The sequence below is a fragment of the Centropristis striata genome, chromosome 3, assembly GCF_030273125.1.
Source record: "Centropristis striata isolate RG_2023a ecotype Rhode Island chromosome 3, C.striata_1.0, whole genome shotgun sequence".
Lineage (NCBI taxonomy): Eukaryota > Metazoa > Chordata > Actinopteri > Perciformes > Serranidae > Centropristis > Centropristis striata.
Genome location: NC_081519.1, coordinates 33,814,204 through 33,837,210, shown reverse-complemented (window position 1 = coordinate 33,837,210; position 23,007 = coordinate 33,814,204). Strand labels below are relative to the sequence as shown.

General features: G+C 39.4%; 1 protein-coding gene across 1 annotated transcript; it reads left to right on the top strand.

Moving 5' to 3' along the window:
- Positions 1–2,634: 2,634 nt before the first annotated feature.
- LOC131968979 (ubiquinol-cytochrome-c reductase complex assembly factor 1) lies at positions 2,635–22,622 on the top strand. Its single transcript, XM_059330075.1, has 9 exons — positions 2,635–2,826; positions 4,575–4,673; positions 6,181–6,288; positions 10,878–10,950; positions 13,479–13,536; positions 15,219–15,327; positions 19,388–19,465; positions 19,917–20,030; positions 21,654–22,622. The coding sequence occupies exons 1-9, from the start codon at positions 2,752–2,754 to the stop codon at positions 21,786–21,788; spliced, it is 849 nt and encodes a 282-aa protein (XP_059186058.1). The 5' UTR covers positions 2,635–2,751; the 3' UTR covers positions 21,789–22,622.
- Positions 22,623–23,007: the final 385 nt, after the last annotated feature.

The following is a 23,007-nucleotide window of genomic DNA, read 5'->3' as shown; positions in this document are numbered from 1 at the left end:
GTGTGAGTCTATTCAAGCATTTTATTGATCGAAGGTTGCAACTCTCTCAAATTTGCATCGATTTAAAAAAATTCATAGGCGAGTATTTTAGCATCTTAATGTTGTTTATTCATCTCTCTGTGTTTAAAGGCTAACAGTCAATATCTTTAGTGCTCTGATCCAGGAATCTTTGTCACAGTGGTGAAATACTACATGGTGCAGTTTTAAAAAAAGTTACGGATGTGGCTGTATAACTGTGAAACTCTGGCACAACTTTCTATTTTTTCCACTTTAATATAACCCGTAACCCCACAAACTGAGGTATTTAGTTAAGTCTTGCCCACTGACATCATGGTTAAAACTACAGGTAGCTCAGCATGCTGATGAGTGCAGCCTTATCACTGTGAACACTGCACAGCAGGAGCGATGCATGAACTGAAAGATTGACAGCTCCAACAGTCAGAAAAGGTCAGTTGAGCAGAGAAAAATAGGACTTTTAAGTGTAACGAATGCTGCATGAAATCACGTGGTAGCTTCTGAAATGTACAATAATATTTTATCTCAAGACTAATTTAACGCCTGTTAGGAGTTACAACCTATTTATAATTTTGCATTAAAATCCCTGTCAAAGTGATGAAATTTAACCGAGCTGGCACATTGTAAGTCTCGGGGCAGACTGCTGGGACTTTTGTTCGCTTCCTGAGAGGGTTATTTAATGCTGGATCAAGGTCATAGATGGGTGTGTGTGTGTGTGTGTGTGTGTGTGTGTGTCAGGTGAGGTCACTGCAGGGAGTACACCACCATCTGACCGACTGCAGAGGAAATAGCAGTGGCTAGACCTGACGTTACCCCACTCAGCCGCGTCTCATAACTCACCGCTGAAGTATTATTGTAACTGTTCACTTTCAGCATCAATCTGAAGCCGCAGATCTTTATTTCCTTACAAATGTTCAGGTCCCGACCAGACTGCTGGTCCAGAAAACTCCACTTGACCTTTTAGTTTTCCCTTTTACGCCCTTTCATTATGTTTCTCTCTAAGAGACATTTTTCCTGTCTACTTCTTTTTCATTTCTCTCTCACTTGCTCTCTCTCTCTCTCTCTCTCTCACACACACACACACACACACACACACACACGTTTCTTCATCTTCCATTAATCAGCAGTGATTGATTCTGTCCATAAGCTGTGAGTCAGGACAAATTGAAAACACAAAATAATAACAGGAACATTCGCTGCTGCCTGCTCTGAGTCTTCTTTCATGCATGCCAGGAAAGTTCATTTTGACATCATTTGAAAATGGTGGAAACTCTGCGAGTTAAAGAAAATCAGAATAACTGCTCTCTGAATGTCAGTAAGTGTAATATCAACAGAAAAATAGAGCCTGTTATTTTCCCTGTTTTGCATGCAGGACAGGTGGACAGGTGTCTTGGCAGGGTTTTGATTTTTCGTGTTGAGGATTGGGAGTTAAACTAAATCTACTTGATTTGATGAACACAATATCTTCTCAAGTCTGTCATGCAGAAATACAGCACATTTGGGCGATTGAAGTGGCCAAACAGCTCTATGGCAGCCGTACACGGCCTTGCTGACTCTGTGTCCTGGAGGAGCTGCAGAGCTGCTTTGTCTTTATCTGAAACATGAGGAAAAGAGGAGAAAATTAAAAAATGAGACAATTCAAACATAAACTATTTATCAAATAAATAAGAGCTGATTCACTTCATTTTTTGTCCCCTGAATTAAATAGTCACTCAAAACTCTTTCTCATAAAAAGTAAAGTATTCTGTGAGAAGATTTTTATTATAGATTCATAAAAAGGAACATCCTACAACAATTTCCTGTGTTATATCTTTATTGTTTTATAGCTGCAGAATTCTTATCACCGAGAAGAGAAAATAAAAGTACCACATGGTCTCTGGGAGCTGACTTTTTTCACACTCTTTGATCTGCCAATCCTTGTTATTTTAGACCAATCAAAAATGTTTCAATGTAAAGGACATTTTTAGCAACAAACAACAACAAAATGGAAACAAAACAGGTTTGTTGATAAGATGTAAAACCTTATTTGTCCCATTTAACCTTACCTTTATTTATTTATTAATTTATTTACCTTCACCCCTAAGAAAAAATTACAATAATGTGATCATGAAATTATACTTAAGATACAATATATTTACACACACACACACACACACACACACACACACACACACACACTATTATTATTATTATTTCCCCTCCAAAAATTCAACTTTCTTTTTTCTTTTTCTTTTTTAATGCTCTATGGCATTTGTTAACTGTGTCTTTCTGCACAAAATACACTTCTATACACTGCCTTGATTGTGCTGATTCCATAGAGCTGCATGGCTTATATATTTCATATGTATTTTATATATTGCAGTGAAATTCAAGGCCACAGGTGGGGTTCAGAGGGCTCAAATGGATATTGCATGTGAGTGAGAATGGAAAAAGTCATAATATAGCAGGTTCCTGGATTAAGAACTAAGTTTATTTTTGAATAGTTACAAAATGCAAATGGCCCATATATAAAAAATAAATAAATAAATAAATCCACAGCCGCTCTGTGACGAAGCGGAACTTTTCTTCGCTGAGCCTTCTTTTCTGGTCGGGCGGGACTCGGTGCCGGACAGATTCCGTTGACATTGCTGAAGAGGAGGAGGTGGGGGTGACCAGACCTGAAGGTTTTTATAGCAGGGAGCCGCGGTTCAGTGGCAGCCCGCTTCTCATCTGTGGTATCGGGACACGGTGGGAGTCATGTATCGGCGGCCGCTGCAGTCTGCCGTCAGAAACGTTATTAACGTGACCGCGAGCAGAGCCGCGTACGGAAAGGTGAGACGGCGAGCTAACGTTAGCCTAGCCGGCTAATAGGATTTAGGCTAAGTTATCAAACACGCCACATTACTATGTGAAAAGAGCTGTGAACACACTGCAGAGGGTCACATCTCACATATTATATCGTCACACTGTTAAAATAATAAGGTTTTGCAGGAAACACAATAACAAAAAACTTCACCAAAAGTGTAACATATGACATTTATTGATCATTTCACTCAAAAAGGATGTAACATATGGCTATTGGCATAGTAATAACACTGTGTGTAAATTATGTAACTTAAGAGAAATAAATGACTTAGGCAATTTTTTGAACATGCCTTTGTGACTTAAGCAAGATATGGTAACACTTTATTTTGAAGGTGTCTACATAAGAGTCACACAAGCCTGTCAGAAACATGACATGACAAGCATTCAAAGTATCAATAATGTTCATGACACATCCCATGTCATGTTTATGACACACTCATATCACCCTTATTTAGACACCTCCAAAATAAAGTGTTACCATATCTTGCTTAAGTCACAAAGGCATGTTCAAAAAATGCCAAATGCCAAATTGCCTTGGTCACATTTTATTTTGACTTAGGCATAATAAATCAGCTTAAGTCACACACTTGACATAGGCCATTATCTTAAATGGATAAAATCTTTTTTTTTTTTGACAAAAATGACATAGGCGATTATTTTAAGTGTGACGATGTTATCTGTGAAGAATATGTGTGTTGTTTCATTATCATTCAACCAAAACAACACCAACTGTCAGAGCTGTTGTTTTAAACAGATTTACCTGTGAGACTGTAGGTGAACTTGACCGTGCAGGTTAAAATATAACACACACCACATTTTTATCCAGTTAACCCTGTGAACCCCAACAACCAGTTTCAGGGCTTTTTTAAAATCTCTTTTTACATTTTACCCAGTGTGTCCTTGATTTTCCACTGCAAAGTATAAAATATGTAAGTCCTGCAGTTCTATGGAATCAGCACAATCACAGCTAGTTGGAACAAGTTTAAAAAAATGTGCTATAATGTCATAAAAAAGTAGAATTTCTCTGAAATTATATTTTAAAATCTTGAAATAAAATGGAATCTATGTTCACAAGTACTTCACACAAGGGTCTCCACATATTGTACTTATTGAATTACTGTCAAGTTTCCAGCCTCTCCTGTCCTCTCCTCTCTGCTCTGTGCAAACAGACTTTCAGTGAATATTTGTTGCATGACTGTTTGTCTCAGCAGAATCAGTCATGGCTTCACATTGCCCAAAATCATATATTTAATCTAATTAATTATAAGGCAGCAAATCCTTACATTTTAAATCCTGCAACATGAAATATTTGATACTTTTTTATTGGAATTACTATCTTTTCTTTGGATCAACTGATTGATTAAACCTCTAATCATTGTGGCTCTACCACCAAATGCTGTTGACAATATATCAGATTTGAAACATCAACAGTAGTATTTATATTGTTTGTTTGTTTTTTTACATGTGATAGTCAATGTAGTTATAGTGTGTGTTTTTACACACACTGCAGCAGCTGTAATAGAATCATATGAAATCCTAGAAAGATATGATACATTTGATTAGATCCCTGATACTTTCCTCTAACAGGGCCACAGTTTATAAAACCTTTTGGACCCTGATCTACTGTGTGGAAATGTGTGAAACTGGTACTTATTTCAAAATCAGAAGCTTTTCATGGGAAACTGTAAATCTTCTCTCTCTCTGTCTGTATCCAGGTGTTGGATCAAGAAGCCTGTTTTGCCAGAGCCTGCCAGCTGGCCAGAGTGTCTTCTCCCAATTTAACACCATGTCGGACACTGCACATCACCCCACAGGTAACACACACACACACACACACACACAGAAACAGAAGTGTGCAAGTATGAATGTAGGTAGGCCTTTATCAGTCAGATTAAGTAGACTTAATGGGGTGGAAAGTGTAGTATTTATGACAGACATATTGTTTTTTCTCTGGCTCTCCTCCCAGTAGATCAGTAAGTCATGAAATTAAAAAGTATAAAGTATAAGTATAAGTAAGTATAAAGTGCTGAAGACCTATCCAAATTTCCCACAACCCTTCAAGCCTTCTTGACACATTGCAAACCAGCAAGGTGAAAGAATTTGTTTATGTTGGGAGATCAAGTTGGAGGTGTGCTGAAGAAAACCACATTCAGAGCCTGTTGTCTGCAGTTTTTTTTATTGTTACAAAAAAAGTGAAGCTGAACTCAGGGTTTCTGTTAGAAAATAAGATTTCCTGGACAAGTTCAATGTTCCAGACAAATGAGAATAATCAGTAAAATAGTATGTGTTTATTTAGCTTAAAAATAATTTATAGTCAGTCTGTACAGTGTTGTGTAATGTTACCTGTAAAATCTCTTAACTTTTTATGTTGCAGCGTGACTGAGAAAAGTAGTAGCTTTTGCTTTGCCACAAAAAAAGAAACAGCATTTGGCTGCTTACGGTGCAGAGGCATATTGGGTGCAGCTGCTTCAATAAAAACAATAATACACAGCCTCGAATACTAGATCAATGCTTAGTTACTTACTTTCACAACGTAAAGACACAACTTCAACTGTAGGACTGGAAACCTTTCACTGCTATGCAGCTATCATTTTCCTCCAAACAGTAGAAAAGGAGTAACAGATTGCTCCAGAGGGCTGCAAGTTATCTTCATCCCGTCCCAGGCCTTTCTAGTTTACTGTTGAGTTTGTATTAAAGGTAAAAAAAATATAGTAATAGTAAAATTATCTGGTCAAAGAGCTCTGAGGGCTGAGCACAGAGAGACTTTGTGGTTCAACCTGAGCTGTCAGTCTTAAACAGGACCTGGTTTAGGTGGTCGGCCCTGCTGCGGAGCTCGACCACAACAGATTGTCTGTGTGTGATATTTACGCTGATGCCGGGTGACGGGGGTCATGGTGGCAGTAATAAACCTGTCAGGGCCTGAAGACAACATGCAGCTAAATTAATATACTGACCTATTGTGGGTATATTTAATTACTCAGCACTCGCCCAGTAAAGGCCATCTTCACCAGGTGTGTGTCATCATATGAGTGTGTGTGTGGATTTAACAAGGGTCATCCAGTATACACAGGGAATATCAAGACAAGTACTTTCTTCTTATGCTGTGTCACTTCTGTCAAAGCTGGTTTTGCTCCCACCTCATCTTTCTTCCACTTTTCCTCCCCTTCTTTCTTTCCTCTCATCCTCTTTATTACTCATCTCTCCCTCCGTTCTTCTGTCCTCCTTCCTCTCTTACATTTCCCTCTTAACTTCTTCTCTCCTCCTCTTTCACCCCGTTTGTCATCCTCTCCTCACTGCTTTTTTCCACTTCTCCTCCATCAGCTCTGCAGCGTGAAGGAGACGCCCCAGCACACAGAGGAAGAAGTCGGGGCTTTCACGAAGCTCATTGAGGCCATGGGCTTCACCGGACCTCTCAAATACAACAAATGGGTGAGTGATGGTGGGAAGGAGAGAGTGAACATGGAGGGAAAGGATGAAGAATGGAGGAGTGGAGACACAAAGGACGGAAAGGGTGATTGTGAGATGAGAAGAATAAGGAGGCAAAAGAAAAAATGCCCTCACAAAACTTTTTAATTGAAAGTAAGATTAGAGTTTGACAGGTCATAGAAGACAATGGCCTCATTTCCACCGCACGGTGCAGCACGCCTCGACTCGGCACGCATGAAACAGTTCTTTTTTGTTTTTCCAATTATAAAAGCTGTAGATAGTATGCTTTGACTGGTGTAAAAGTTATCGAAGCGGACCAGAACGCTAAACCAAGTTTATTTGGTGTTGCACTCGACTCAACAGCAGTTGAACTAGTGCAGGAACTCCAGTCTAATGCACCTCCAACCGCCAATAAACAGAAGAAGAAGAAGAATAGCCTGCAGGCGGCCAGAAGCTAAAGGTGCGAACACCGTGGTCGAACAGTGGACACAGAGCTAAGAGTGTAACCTGGGAGGGATCCAGCAGGTGGCCGCTAAGCTAAGCGACAGCGGTGTGGGTCGAGAAGCCCAATCAGTGGTAACCGCCATATCAGAGCAGGGCAGAGCTGGACTAAGATGTTCGAACATGTACACTCACCGGACCAGTTCAAGTCAATTTGTTGTTTGCTGTAAACAAAGATCATTCTGTCATCAGAACGCCATTACTCCACCTTATCTTTACATAGTAAAAAGTTGTTCACTGCTGTATTAATGTTGTGCAGGCATGGCGGTTGGCGAGTTGCTATCTGGCAGCTGTCTGCAGATTCCACAAGGAGTGGGTGCAGAATAATTATTGTGCAGACTTCACTGCTCTCTCTCTGCTGAAACTTCAGTTTCATTGCATAAATGTGTAACAATGGCAGCTTTGCATTTGTAACATTATCTGCACATCAGTTTCTCAATGTCACGGCCAGTCCTGCTCATGTTAGGGAGAGCAACCTCAAACATTTAAAATGAGGATTTTACTGGTCTTCTAGCTGAAGATCAGCCCAGTGCCTGCTTCTTGCTGAGTGCAGGGTGGAAATGTTTACAGTTGCAGCTGCACCTTTACCCTTATTTAACTTGTTGGTTGAGTATAAAAATGCCAGCAACACCCTGAGGGAAACATCCAGGGAGGGAGGCATGGATGCAGGGGAGTGATAGAGATTAATACGATGTAATCATCACTGTCTTTAACTAAGTAACTCTTACTTATATTCTACTACTATTATAATAACTTACATAAACTCTTACTTACTCCCAACAACAAATGCCTAGTGTTAGTTTACTGACAGCAGGTGTGCTAATTGAGTGTTTGTGAGTGTTCAGAGTGGATTGCTGCTGTCGCTCAGGTTTGTCTGTTAAGAAGATACTTATATAACTTGTGTGTGTGGTGGTCAGAGGTCTGACCTCCCAGCAGGGAGCTTAAATTATGGGCTGTCAGCCAGGAATATTCTTCACAGACTCAAACACCCCCCAACAACCTATCCCTGCAGCACACACTGCTTTTAAACCTATACAGTCAGACTGTCTCTATTTTAAAAAGTGAAGTTCACAGGAATTTGAACTAAAACATACGTTGTCTCCTCCTGTCTTAATTTACTGTCAGGTCAGCAGGGCAAAAGAAAAAGGTCATGTTAAGAATTTTGTCAATACAGTTTGACAAATTGAGTACAGTTTCATGCCGATCAAAGAAATGTTGGGATTTAAAATGAAAAGTGACAGCCCTAATATACAGGGATATGAATGTGGCTGCTGTCTAAGCAGAAACACACACTATGTGCCATTACGGTCGGTCAATGGACAATGCCATCATACACTGATCAGCATCCACACCTACACCTGCACATGTTTGTGGTGGCATTAATTACATACGTAAAAAGTAACAATTATGGTTCATTTAAAGGTGCACTGACTGATTTATGCAAGGGCACACTAACAACTGTCACATCAATTATTTTTTCAGGCTGTGTAATGAACTCATTTCTGGTGAAAGAATGAATAAGATAATGGACATCATTTTATTCTTCGTGGTGGATATTAAAGCCCCTGTAGTGGGTTTTGTGCTTAAATGATTTAAGTAGTTTGGATGACGGTATCATCGTCCATTGTGATGTTTAACTGTTGACATAATCGTGTGCAATTTGGTAGACATAACCCAACCCTACCCGCCATGTCAGAAAGACTCTGGACAGGATCCAGTGCCTTGTGAAGAAGGCTTCTAACCAGTGTTTTGCTTTTTCATGGTTAAAATTGTGTCAGCCATTTGTGTCACTAAAGTCAAGCGTAGTGAAGATGGCGTTGCCTTGTTTCATTGTTTCATGCCCAAACTGTGGAACTTCCATAATCCAAATATCTATCTATCTTGAGGAAACGTGGAACCTCATTTGCATGTTTGATGGATTTTCTGATATGCACGAATCATCAAAAATGCACAGACAAGTGTGACATCATGTTCAGATAGCACTGCAGACTGTTTTGAGCTGAGCACTTTATACGTATTTGTATGTTGTGGTGATTGTGAGCTGCTGCAGGAGTTTAACAACACTGTTACTACGGAAAAAGCAGCACTTTCTGTTGAATCATTTACTAATTACTGATTAACACATCCAGTAATCAAGGAAACAGCTTGAAATGTGACTAGAGCTGCTGGCAAGCCAGTGAAAAAGGTCATAAAATGCTGTTATTTAATATATATTAGTGTTTTTTGGTTACATCCGTTGCATCACACCGTTGTGGTGAGTGAGTTTTCCAAGAATGCGCACATCAGTAAAGCATAAACATTTACAGCCACAGGAAGGGCTGCTTCTGTGGGAGGTTTTGTCCAAAGAGTAGAAGAAGTGGCGTATGTGCAGAGGAATGCGTGTTGTTGTGCCATCCAGCAAAGTGCCGGGCTCCACGCCGGATTGGCAACGTTTGCCATGAGCAGTTACACACCTCTGACCTCATGTCCTGTTTCTGCTCAAAGCTTTGTGCTGCCTTCTGTATTCTTGCTTTCTCCTTGCAGTTAAATGTGTGGAGTGTGTGTGTTAACATATATATATATTTCAGGTGGTTAAAATGTACCAGCACTTTGGATCCTCTGTGTTAAAAAGATGCTGCACAGATAAAGTTCCCCTGACGGCTGCATTGTGTGACAGTATTCTAACACATGTTGGTGCAGCTAGAAACCTCACTGTGTGTAAACTCTCTCAGGCACTTCAACTGGAGATTTTTTAAGTCAAGTGGAATATTTAAACATACTGGCCCTCATTTATCAAACGAAGGTAGAAACGAGCGAAGAAACAAGCGTAGATCTGAGCATATATTTCATCTCACGTCAGGGTTCACGTGTGGTTTTTCAAACGATCGTATCTCTCCAACCACAGCGTAAGAATGATCGGCAGTTGATAAATGTGGCGGCTCGAAACAAGGGTCATTTAAATACCACGCCTTAATATAGATATAATATATACCAAATTCAGATGGCTCGCCTGGAGAGTTTGCAATACCGAAGGGCGCAATACGGGCGAAAAGAGGATTTTTTCCCCCCTAAAGTCAGCTAAGTGCACCGACGCAAATAACAACAGGAGTGAAATAGACATATTACAGAAATACGCAGCGACTGAGGTTTATAAAATAAAAGTACTTAATACTCAAGTTTGGTGAATATTTTACATTTGGAGCATAGACTTAGAATATGTCACAGGTTTTGGTTAAAGGAGGTAAACAATGTTTTAAAGTCATTTTTAATTCCAAAAGAAGATGAATTTCTCAGAGGCAGAAAGTGAAACGCTGACGTCCAACAGCTGCAACAGAACAAACTGGTTTTGTTCGGCAGCATAAAAAGTGAAAATGAAGGAAATCAGTCTGTCAGCAGAGTAGCGGACCATTAAACGCCTGGTGAGGTTGGAATATTTCATTTAAACATTGTGATATATGAAGCCTAACAGCCTATATAATATATAAATATTATTATTATGAAGGAGAGATATTAATCACTTCGTTACATTTAGTAATAATTGTGTCCCAGTCAGAGGAGTGCGTGGCAGCGCTGATTGGAAATGTTTCTATTCGGGAACCAACAGTCAATAGCAGAAGACAACAACATTTAATATCCTCAGCTGGTATTCTGGTTAAAGAATTTCACGATCGCAGGGTGTATTTATTCCAAATTATGTTTTCATGATAAATGATGTAGCCTAAACATGCTTTGCTTTGTCACCATTAAAAATCAAAACACCACAGAGTTTTATCAGCTTCAGGCGTTAATACAATAGTCTAAGATCAATTCTCCAACTCAGACGTGTGACTTCACGCTGACTCAAATTTGCATACACGATCTGAGAGCAGACGTGAGATCTGATCGTACCCTCCATTCACGTCCAAATTGATAAATGCAGAGGCTTGCGTAGAAATTATTGTGCGCCCACTTTCTGTCATACACTGGTTTGATAAATGAGGGCCGCTGTATTTATCCAATTATCTAATTATTGTGGATACTAACTTTTAATGTGGAAATATTATGACTTAATAGCTGCAGTGTGATTAACATGTTTATGATGTTGCTGATTTTTTTCCACTTTGTCTTCACAGAAAATCAAGATTGCTGCCTTGCGCATGTACACATGCTGTGTAGAGAGAATCAACTACGACGAGTTCTTTGACAGTAAGTGAAGAGCAGAATCAGATGAACCAGTTTAACAGTAACACGGTAAAATAAGCCAAACATTTAGCACATTTCATGCAAAACGTTAAACAGAAAAAAATGGTTTTCTTTGAGGCTCAACAATAGATATTAGTCCCAGATTTTTGTTACAGTGGATAGTGGAAGTCTACCCACTCCTGTTAAAATTGCATTTTTTTCTCCACCTTTTAATGTGACCTATACTATCTGTGCAATTCAATTAAAATCAAACTCAAATTGGTTAGTGTGGGAAAATAAAGAAAACTGCACATGTGTACACATCATCTTCAACAAGTGGAGAAAATATGGCACAACAGTAACATTACCGAGAACTGGAAGTCCCTCAAAAAATTTGATGAAAAACTAATAAGAAAACTGGTCCGAAGGCTGCCAAGAGGCCCGCAGCAACATTAAAGGAGCCGCAGGAATTTCTGGCGAGTACTCGATGGGGACAACATGTGACAACAATCTCCCGTGTTCTTCACATGTCACGGCTGAAGACGGAAGCCTTTTCTTACACAGAAAAACCTCCAAGCCCTGCTTCATTTTGCCAGAAGCATGTGGGGAAAAAGTGTTGTGATCTGATGAGGCCAAGGGTTTGGCCACAATTCCAAAAAGGATGTTTGGAGCAAAACCAACACTGCACATCACCAAAGAAACAGCATCTCCACAGTGAAGCCTGGTGGAGGCAGCGTGAGGCTTTGGGGCTGTTTTTCTTCAGCTGGAACTGAGGCTTTAGTCGAGGGAGAGGGAATTATAATCAGTGCTAAATATCAGTCGATTTTGGTGAAAAACCTTCAGGCCTCTGCACGACAACGACCCAAAGCATACCTCCAAATCAACAAAAAAAAATCTGGAAATCTGTGTGATGACCTACAGAGGGCTGTGCACAGGAGATGTCCTCGCAGTCTGATAGATTTGGAGCGCTTTTGCAAGGAAGAGTGGGCAAAGATTCCCAAGGCAGGATAGACTCCTTCCTCAAAAGACTGGCTCCTGTCATAAAACCAAAAGGTGCTTCAAGAGTGATTTTTCTCTGTCTATCCCTGACATTTTAACAGCGGTGTGTAGACTTCCACTGTATCTGTTTCCGGCTGTTAAAGACCTCTTGAGCATCTCTTCCCACGCAACTATACTTTTTAAATATAGCAAACTCAAACGGGTCCTTAAATAACCTGGAGAAAGCACTTATCGCATCCATCTTTAATCCTGCTGAGCTTCTTTCACTGTCTGCAGAGTCAATTTGCATCCAGTTTGAAAATAGGATCAGTGTTGTTTGCATGAATGTTTTGAATATAGGAGAGAAGAAATATTTTGATAACGCTAAGTAAACCTGCTGAGGAAAACTGGAAAGTTATTTATTTGAAAACACACACACACACACGCACAAAGTTAGTCCTGATCCAAACAGTGAACATTAAGGCATCTTGATCCAAAAGAAACTGGTTGAAATTCAGGGACACTGTCACCACCTGCCTGACACATTTCTCTGACGCTTTACTGCCTGGCACACACACACACACACACACGCACACTTATATTACACACACACACACACACTTATATTACACACACACTTGGAGCTGCTGCTTTATCATACTACATGTTAAACCTGCTGCTATAGTAAAGTCTGTCTCCTGTATGTTCATTTAAGAACGTTAAGATAGTTAAATAACAGATTAAAATACTTTATATGTACTTCATTCATTACAACTACAGCTGTAGAAGTGTTTAGTTCTCATCTAATAATCATTGTCATTATAGACTGATCTGTTGAATTTCATCTCCTTTATCGATTGTTTTTGACTATTAAATGTTGGAAAAGGTTGGGGTTTTTTGTCACATCACATCTTCCAAGAGCTCGAGGTGACATCTTAAAAAGTTTTCTTTCATCCAACCAAACATGCAAAACTGAAAAATATTAATTCCACTATTGAAACTGAAATCAAAGAATATTTTTGGTAGGATTTGCGTTTTACAGACATTTGACAGCTGTTACAGGAATATACCGATGGCTGCTGAGATTAAAATTGTAACATTTTTAAATCTTTAGAATGCAACTGAGTAAAATGGTTATTTTTAAAACAAAACAAATGGTTAGCTCAAACGAGCTTCAGTTCCGCTCTGTGAAAGCTGCTTTATATCAGGGCCTTTATAGGACATGATGCTGCAGGGCTGCTAAACTAACCATTCTTTTCATTAGTGTTTAATCTGCCAGACTTTATTTCACGACTTCTTTTGTCTATAAAATGTCTCACAAAAAGACATTTTATTGGATGATTTCCCACAGCCTGAGGAGATTACTTGAGTTTCATTTCAGTTTGACTTTCTTTGATGCAATTCCTGACTTTTCAGAAGCTGGAATAAGTAAATGTTTGCAAGTTTTGTCTGAAAAATGAAACAAAGGATCGATTATGAAAAGGAGACAGATTGCAGAGATTATTTTCCGTCGACAGACCAATAAACTGATATGAGTGTGAGTGTAACGCTGTTTCTCTTTGTGTGTGTTTCAGAGTGCTCCCTCCCTGACACACTCAACTCCTGGTTCTTGATAGCGCAGCTGCATGTGTGGTGAGTTTCAGACACACACACACACACACACACACACACACACACACACACACACACACAATCTTGTACTTCTATCTTCATGAGGGCCCTCATTGGAAAAGTGAATTCCCTTGCAATGTTATAATAGTTTAAAATTTTTCATTAGTGTTAGTTTTAGTTATTTGTAATGGGGTATCTGTTGGGTGGGAGATTAAAAGAGGTCACAGTAAATTTTGCCTTCATTTCCTTTGCCTTATCAATCTTCAGTATGTATGAAAAAAGTTGACAAAGATGAAAACGAAGGACATTTTCAATATAATTTTAGTTAGTTTTCTAACCACACAATACAGTTTCAGTTAGTTAATTAATTATCTTTTTTAAACATAAACCTAATTGTCACCTGAACCCTTAAAACAAAGTCTGAAATCTCAAAAAAGCCTTTAAAGAAGTGAGGCCGAAATGTCCTCACTTTGCAAAAATGTCCTCACTCTGTTGGTTAAAAATGTGTTCCGGTCCTCACTATGTGGGAAGTACAAGAACACACACACACACACACAACCCCAACAGTTGGCACACTGTTTTTTAATTTCAGACTGATAAAATGTATTGTTTAGTGTAGATTTACTCGTTCTGAGTTTCCTGCAAAATGTTTGAAAAGCATTAGGACGGGGGATGTTTACCTCTGTTACATCAGCTTTTCTCAGTGAAATTCTTTCCGATTCTTTCTGATATATGACCACAATGTCAACATTCCGGGGTCTCCTTTGTCTCCACGCATTTTCAAAGGCAGACAGGTCTGAACCTCATCCAGTGTTGGGTACCTGCTCTGCCCTTAAAAGCAGAGATTTCTATGATTCTGCGAAGCTTTAAATTATCTTATACAGGTGCATCTCAATAAATTAAATTATGATGGAAGTTAATTTACAGTAGTTCGAGACAAATAGCCCCAACCAAGTATTGAGTGCATATGGATGGACATACTCTTCAGAGGCCAACATTTACATATTAAACATACTTTTTAAAATTGGTCTTTTGTAATATTACTTTTTTTTGAGACACTGAATTTTGGGTCTTCATTAAATGTAACCCATAATCATTATAATTAGAGGAAATTGAATAAATTAAGACCTCACATGTTTCATTATGTGTGTAATTGATCTATATAATCTGTTATTTCCATGGTTTGAACTGAATTACTGACATAAATAAACTTTTTTATGATATTCTAATTTATTGAGATGCACATGTAGATGGTGAATTGCTCATTGAGAACCATTGTTCCTAAACTGTAGGATTATTTGCCCACAAATCAGTAAACCTCGCTCCATCCTTTCTTGTGATCAGCTGAGCCTGAGCTTCATGTCTCTTTCATACCCAGTCTTGAGACCATCACCTGTTTACCTGTCGAATGGTCCAGCTGGTTTTGGAGCGTTCTGCATCTTTCCCAATCTGTTGTTGCTCCTGTCCCAGCTTTTTAAAAATGTCCTGCTGGCATCAAATTCAGAATAAACATATAAATTAAGGTCTAAGATTTAATATATTGTCTTTGTACAGTTGAATATGTCATAAGGGATTAGTAAATTATAGTGTTTTATTCATTACGTTTACGTACAGGATTCTTTCCTACTGTCTGATGTTTCTGTACATCTCCTCACATCTCTTTCTCTCTCACTATCTTTTTTCTCTGTTGTTTCCTCTGTCAGGATGTGTTTGGTGCGGATGCGTCAGGAGGGCAGAGAAGGAAAGTACATGTGCCGTTACATTGTCCACTCCATGTGGGAGGATGTAGAGCAGAGGAGCAAAATCATGGGGGTGAGTTTTTTTCCTGCTTGTGTGTGTACATGTACACATATACGTGTCACTGTGATGCTTCCTGTACAGCATCATGGTAATCATCTGGTCAGTCAGCAGCATTAAACCCACAAGTTCATATAACAACATTTCAGCCATAAACATGCATTATAGTCATAGACTGTATATAAATAATGGACGTAGTCATCGTGACGTCACCCGTTGGTTTGTGGCCCGTTGGAAGCCTCGAGTTCAGCATTACACTCGTCGCCATCTTGTTTCCGAAACGGGGAGCAGACCATATCTGGACTGTAGAGGAGCGAGAGGGATCTGATCACTGACTACAGCCTCTCTACACCTCAACCTGACTGAGAGAAGCTGCTGCTAATTCATGTTAGCATTAACTGGAGCATTAACTGGGATGTTAGTTTTGGCTAGCAAAAAACAAAAACAAAATGCATGTTACTTACCGAAGAAAACTGAACAGCGACTCCTTGGAGTGTCTGTTAGTCCAACCAAACGCTGAACAAGACATTTCTACTGAACAAAACGTTCAAATAAAGTGAATTAAGTGAAAATACTTGACAGTGACCTGTCAATCAAAGGTAGCCACGCCCCAAATCATGATTCTTTATCTTCTATTTCTTCTAAATGGGGCCATTATTAGAACTATTAACATCAAATTGTCTTGAAGAACATTTTTTACTAGTGATTGAGACCATAGTGTTGTCCTGAAAAAAATTTCGGAGGTAATAAATAATACTAAAATAATTACTATCAAACATTTATTCTCATTTAATAACAGTATGCTAGGGCGTAGTCTGGGGTTCATCTGGAGGATGTGGAGATGTCATTCTCAGTCAGTAACAGAAACAAAGTCAGAAAGTTCAGCTGAGAAAGTTTGATTATTTGCGATTAAAAGTGCTGAATTGAAAGGGTTTTCTGTGGATTCGCTTTAGAATGAACCATGAAAACCAACATGGGAGGAAATCACAAAGACGGACAAATATCGCTTCAGTCACACGCTCCGACTCTGACAAAGAGGTCTGTATTAATAAATGAACTGCGTCACACAAACGTCTGTTGAACATGAGTGTGTGACTGGTTCTTTTCAACATCTCAGCTCCAAATGGCTGATTGGTTGTCGCGCTCCGTTTTCTGTTAAGTAGAACAGAGCTGGTGCTCTGCCTGACAACAACTGAATGTCATTCTGTTAAATAAATATTCATTATTTTAGAAACGTTTCCGCTTTGGGCTGATGCAACAGTGCATTAAGTTTTATTCGTGCCATTGCATGCTACAGAGGATGCAGGTTGTGTTTATTTAAAGTTTTACATCAGCATAATTGTGCCAACAGTTCTCAAGCGGAGAGTGAAGTGAAATCCCCGGAGAGCGAGCCTGGCTGCGGTCGCCGTGTCCACAGAGTCGCTCCTCTATTCTTTCTCAGTGGAGCAGCTCCAGGAAGTGTCGCTCATTGACATCACAGACTTAAATCTTGGCTTTGTTCGAATGTGGCTTTCAGAGAGACTTTCTCATGCTCGCATTATGCTGGACCCAACTCTCAAAGTTAATGGGGGAAAACACACGATAGTTACTTTTGTTTTTGTGTTTGACCTGTTCAAATTACGTGATTAGAGTTGCAACACATTTTACAGTCACTAAACAGTCAATGCTCTTTAGTCTCAAAGATGTCATGAACTTATTTTAAGACAAATAAGGGTTTGACCTTTTGAACTCCACCAACCAGCCAGCTTTGAAATATGTTTTCTTTAAAACAAAATGTTTATATGTTTTTAGAGAGAACTGTAAAATAAGTCACAAATCTAATCATAGGTTACAAACGTTTCTGTTATAAGAAGTGACCAAAACTTGTTTAAAAAGTTGATATTTTTGTCAGAATCTCTTAATTCTACATGTGTCATTTATAATAAAGCGTTTGCACTAACAAGATCCTGTTAAACATTAAATTCTGCTCCTCAGAGACACTGTGAAGACATGATTGATTCTGCTGAGACCAACGGTCACGTGACAAATATTCACTGAAAATCTGTTTACACAGAGGAGAGAGGAGAGGACAGGAGAGGCTGAAAACATGACAATATTGAGAATATGTAGAATATGTGGAGAAAACTGTTTTTACAATATTTAGGACAGTTGTGGGCACTTGGTAAAGTGTTTATATATAAATTCCATTTTATTACAATTTAAAAAAAATAATGATTATATCAGAGAAATTCAACCTGTGTAACTGTGTTATTCTGCACAAAGACATGTTTGAGTTTTTCCCACTTCTAGTCATGATTGTGTTGATTTCATAGAGCTGCAGGACTTATAGATTTATATAGATTTTATATATTGCAGTGAAAGACAAGGACACAGAGAAAAATTTCAAAGGAGCCAAAGAGACGCCTTGTTCGGGTTCGGAGAGTTTAAATCTGAGCTCGTGTTTAACAAAAATGTAAACCTGGAAATTATCAGAAATTTAGGGATTATGACATTTAAAATGAATATAAAATTCAGCACAATTTCTGCGTCAGCAAACAGATTTAATTAAATGTTTAATATTGATAAACTTGACTCCGTCGTGAGAAAGATTTCTTGAGTTGGATCCCTTCCACTGAGTAAAATGAGATCATTCATCGAGACGAATCCAAGACTTTTTGTTTCAAGTCTAAAAAAAATCTTTCTCCATATTTAACCCCATTAGCATTTTTAACAGGTTATTAATTACTGTAATACATTTATTCACATTTAATAGCTGTATGATGAGGCGTAGTCTGTAAATCGATCACTTTGGTTTTGGGGTCAAAAGGTTGAGTTCTCCCTCTGCCTGTATAGGAAAAAACACAGTCTGAGTCATTTAGATTTACTTATAAAATACTGTTTGTGGCAGCTTAACTGAAAAAAAATCTGTGATGTTAACCAAGTGGGATGTTTGAACTGTAGCCAAGCTGCAGCAGCTTCACATGTACCAGCTCTTTAGTTTTACTCATTTTGTTTTGTGTGACAGAAAGAGGTCAGAGATGAGAAATTACAGTGTGGTTTGTGAGGTCACTCTTGGTGTGTGTGCATGCATGCATTGGGCGGAGCACGGGGGGCGACATGTGTGTGTGTATGTGTGTGTGTGTTTTCACAGCTGCATATGTGAACTTTTGTCAGCATGTGTACATACACTGCAAATATCCCTGTGAGCTGGCACAGGCCTGCACACGAGACGCAGAGTTAAAAACATCTTTATCAGTTTGACCCCAACACAAAGTCTGATTTCTTTGTGATCTAATATAATGTAAAACACCTGGTTACCGCCCAGGGCAACCATAGATCCATCTCAGAAAAACCTCTTTATACTAATCAGAAGCCGGACAGAACCCTAATGGACAGGCGACCAGTACCAGAAAAGTGCTTAACCCATTTAGTTTTTCTGGAAATTCAACAGAAGTGTCAACACTTCCTACTAAATAATAGATTTTTCAGCCACTGTAGCAGATAAAAATGAAATTCAAAAAGTATTTGAGAGCTTATAGCTGTTATATCTGAGCCCCCTCCGCTATAGTCATCTTCCACCATGATTTGAGTTCTGGAAAAGTCCCATGTTGCATTGCGACTCCCACATGTATTCTGATGCATTTCATTGGCCAAGAGACCGAAAATCGGTGGAAAAACTACAAATACTTCAAAACGACGTATCCGCTTTCCCTGCTTTAATGGTAGAATAACGCAACAGCATTCCGGTTTTAATGGTAGAAATTTGGTAATGTTTTCCCGGCTTAAATGGGTTAAAGATGCTTTTCAAGTATTTTTACTACTACTACACACACACACACACACACACCACCACCACCAGGACCAGTGATTGGAGCTGCTCTTAGGTTTCATGCTAATTGTGGTAAAGAGCAGTAAAAACATTGGTCATTTTCTCCGTGTTCATCATTACTGCAGCAACCAAACTCTCTGACCATCTCTCCACCGTGTGTTGTTGACCTGCTGCTGCTGCGTTGAACCACTGCAGTGCATGAGATGAATCTCCTGTGAGAACTCTCTTTTTAACGTTTGTTTCTGCCGTGTGTCTCGTTGCTCACAGATTGATGCCATCCATAGAAAGGAAGGAATGAAGGCGATGACGGAGACGTTTTACGCAGCAATATTTGGATATGATGAGGTGAGAATTACTTTTTTACGCATTCATATAGGGTTTTGTTCATCCTGTTGAAAGCAGAGAGAAAGCGGAAGTGGCAACTTGGCAAACTGCTGACTTGTTGCTCTCACTACCAAATTTAGCTGAGCGGTTTCAATAATGTCAGACTGAGAAAAAACAAACACATAAAAAAGCTGAAATTCAACCACTGTGTTCACCAGGTAAGCCTGGTCTCCCTCCATGCTGCAGCTCAAGAAGCTCACTTCTGGTGTGTGTTGCAGCCTGGAGGGACACTGGTTACCTGGTCCCCTGAAGCACGTGTGGTACTATAGGGAGGAAAAAAAGGAGTACCATCGTGTTTCATGCATGCATCGACTCTGTGCTGAAGCTTTGTTTCTCGTGACATCCGTACAAAATGCTGAAGCTCCTGTCCTAATGCAGGATCAATACTGAGTTTGTGTGTTTGTGTCTGCAGGGAATCCTGTCTGATGACTGCGTGCTGGCAGCAGCTCTGTGGAGAAACCTGTTCAGCTGTGAGTGTGAAGATCCCAAACAGCTGGAGCTCATGGTGGAATACGTACGCAAACAGGTGTGTTCAGCATCTGTTGTAGTTGTGTTCTCACTTCCTGTGTGTGATGTAAACAGTTCTGATTTCTTATCTTTAACAAAACTCAAAGTCAGTGTTTGTCAAAAAAAGGCAGATAAATATATATATTTAGTGTCTGATTGGAGTGTTTCATAATTTTTCCACCTAAAAACATTGTTATCTAAAAATGCAATATTTCTCATAAAAATTGAGATAAAAGCCCAAAAAAAGACAAAAATGTGTGATTCAGAAACTTCTTCTTCTCCTTCTTTTCCTTCTTCTTCTTTTCCTTCTTTCCCTTTTATTTCACTCGAGAGCGACAGTCGTCCTCCTCGTCCTTCTTCTTGTTATCATCTGCTCAGAACTTCTCCGCTGACGTCAGCAGCCTCCATGTTTCCTTCTGTTCACAGCGTATTCATTATTGTTCTTCTGCAGGGTCGTGGGGTCTGCTCACACTGCAGTCTGATAAAGACCACATTTTAAAAAAAAGAAAAGAAAAGTCAAATAGAAAATCAGATCTGAGCAGAAAATCCAAACTGAGCATTGAGACCTGCAGTGTGAACGCAGCTTATTAGAGCAAATGTCAGCTGTCAGTATCCAGAGAGTTCACTACAACCCGACACTCTGTTCTTCCCGTTTCCTCCCTCTCTCTCCCATCTGAGCACTTCTTACCCGCTAACCTCCTCACCTCCTCCTCTCTCCTCTGTATATTTTCTTTCCCTCAGTGAGATTGAAAACACTCTCCTGCTTTCAGAAACACCTGCAGGCCTCCATCTGCTGCTGAGGCCATGTAGTCCAGGACCCCTCGCTCTCTCTCTTTCTTTTAAGCTTTACTTCCTTTAATCCCCCTCGAAACACTTCTGTTACACTGTTTACATCAGCCGCTCACTTCTCCCTTTATGTTAATATCGGTGACACTCATCCATCACTGCTGCATCCTCATAAGGAGGCACTCAACTCTCGAACTCTCAGCCAACAAAGAGTCTTACATCAGAAAACAAACAAATGACACACTCCACTGGATGTGTATCTGTGTGTACATTTATATGTGTGAATGTGTAAACACACACACTTCAGGGAAAGTAAACAGGGTTGTCAGGTTAATTGTCACGGTGCGATTACAAGTGTAGCACACAAACCTGTTGCTGATGACGTTTAACATGACCAACACAAAAACACTTAACTTTTTGCGGAATTGAACAAAGACGGGTATTAACAGTTAAAAAATAAAAAAAATAAAAACATAAAAACATAAAAATAACTAGACTTTAAAGGCATCTAATCACCATTTTTGACCTGATGAAGCAGTTTTTAGCGGCAGCCTGATTCACATTTATAACCAGAGCAGCAGAATATATGAAATGCTTATTAAATGTACCTGAGCTTGTTGTTTTTGTTTATGCTCCAATTTACTGTTTCTAAACTCTAACAACGTCGTCTCAGGCTTGAGATACAAAAAATTGAATTTTTACAAAATTTTTACAAAAACACATTTGAAATTGAATTTGTCAGATGATAAAGAAAAAGCTTAATGCATGTGACACATTTCAGTCAGTATGATGAAAACATTGAGGTTAGTTGAATGAAGTCCTAACTGTAACGTGGACTCTGTTCTGTCCCATGCAGATGCAGTACATCGACGCTCTGGACGGAGAGGACCTGATGCTGACCGGAGAGGTGAAGTGGCGCCCTCTGGTGGAGGAGAACGCACAGAGCATCCTGAAGGTGGCCACACCAACGTACAACGACACCGGACTGTGAGACGAAGACTCAGACTCCTGTTTCGTCTCGTCCAAAGTCCTCTTCCTCTTCTCACCTTTTACCCACTTTCCTTTTCCCGTCTTTGCGTCTTCTCTCCTTCCTATAATCATGTAACATTTCTCTCTCTCTCTCTCTCTCTCTCTCCCCTCTTCTGTCCTTTAAGGAGGGATTTTAATTTGACTTTTTGTCTCTGATGCTGTAGCTTTTTCATCTACTGTTTCCCGCTCCTCCCCTCTTCTGTCTCTGAACGTACATTAAAGACAGGATAGACAGTCAGGGATATCTGTCACACACACATCTTCTCCTTCACCAGCCAGTCAGCCGGTCTAAAAACAGGAAACGCCATGCATCATCATCATCATCTTCCTCCTGCTCAGTTCTGTCCTGTCGGTTTTGAGAGCCTCTGTTTTCCTCTCTGCAACCTGTCGAGAGGAAAACACACAAGTAGAGAACAAGACACTGTATTTATGTTTCTCGTTTTTTTGTTTTTTCCATGCACGCCGCCCTGTATTTATAAAATATTTTATATGCCGCCATGTTTACACTCTTCCCTACAAAGGAGCTAAACTTCTGCTTCACTCAGTTCGGTGATGTTAAAATAATGGTTCTCGGAAAACAAATGCAATATTTCAGCGTGACCCCTGACCTCCTGTGTGTGCGTGTCGGAGGTCTGGAGGACACGCCTCTGCTCCTGGACTGTCTGTCTGTCTGTCTACCGACGCTCTCACAGCCGAACAGGAAGCTGGGCTCTCATCACTGCGTTCAAAACAATGAAACTTTTTGTTTGTTTTTAAAAAGCAAATTAATAAAAATGTTACCTGGATGTAAAAAAAATGGCTGAGCTTTGTTTTGTTTCCTTCACAACTTCCTCCACTCAGCACGGGACTCGAACATGACAGTGTTGGTCAATCACGTATTACCAAGGTTATAATAGTTTTCGAGTCTTCATTAGTTTTACTTTTAATTTTGTTAAAAAAGTTTTTTTCAAATTTAGTGCGATTTAATTTGTTTTTAGAGTGAGTTTGCTAGTTTTTGTTGAAAATGCTTAGTTTTAGTTTAGTTTTTTTGTAATGGGGTATTTGTTGGGTGCGAGATTCAAAAAGGTCACAATAAATGTTGCTTTTATTTCCTTTTAATATCCATCTCAGCCCTAATAAGGTGATTAAATCTCGCAGCTATGGGTGTTCTGAATGTTGGCTGGAGTGAAGTGCTGAACATC

Excerpts from the sequence above, each read along its gene's own strand:
- LOC131968979 (XM_059330075.1), top strand. The coding sequence starts at position 2,752 with ATGTATCGGCGGCCGCTGCAGTCTGCCGTCAGAAACGTTATTAACGTG. Across the intron at positions 13,537-15,218 it reads ATAGCGCAGCTGCATGTGTG|GATGTGTTTGGTGCGGATGC; the intron begins GTGAGTTTCAGA and ends TTCCTCTGTCAG. Across the intron at positions 20,031-21,653 it reads TGGAATACGTACGCAAACAG|ATGCAGTACATCGACGCTCT; the intron begins GTGTGTTCAGCA and ends TGTCCCATGCAG.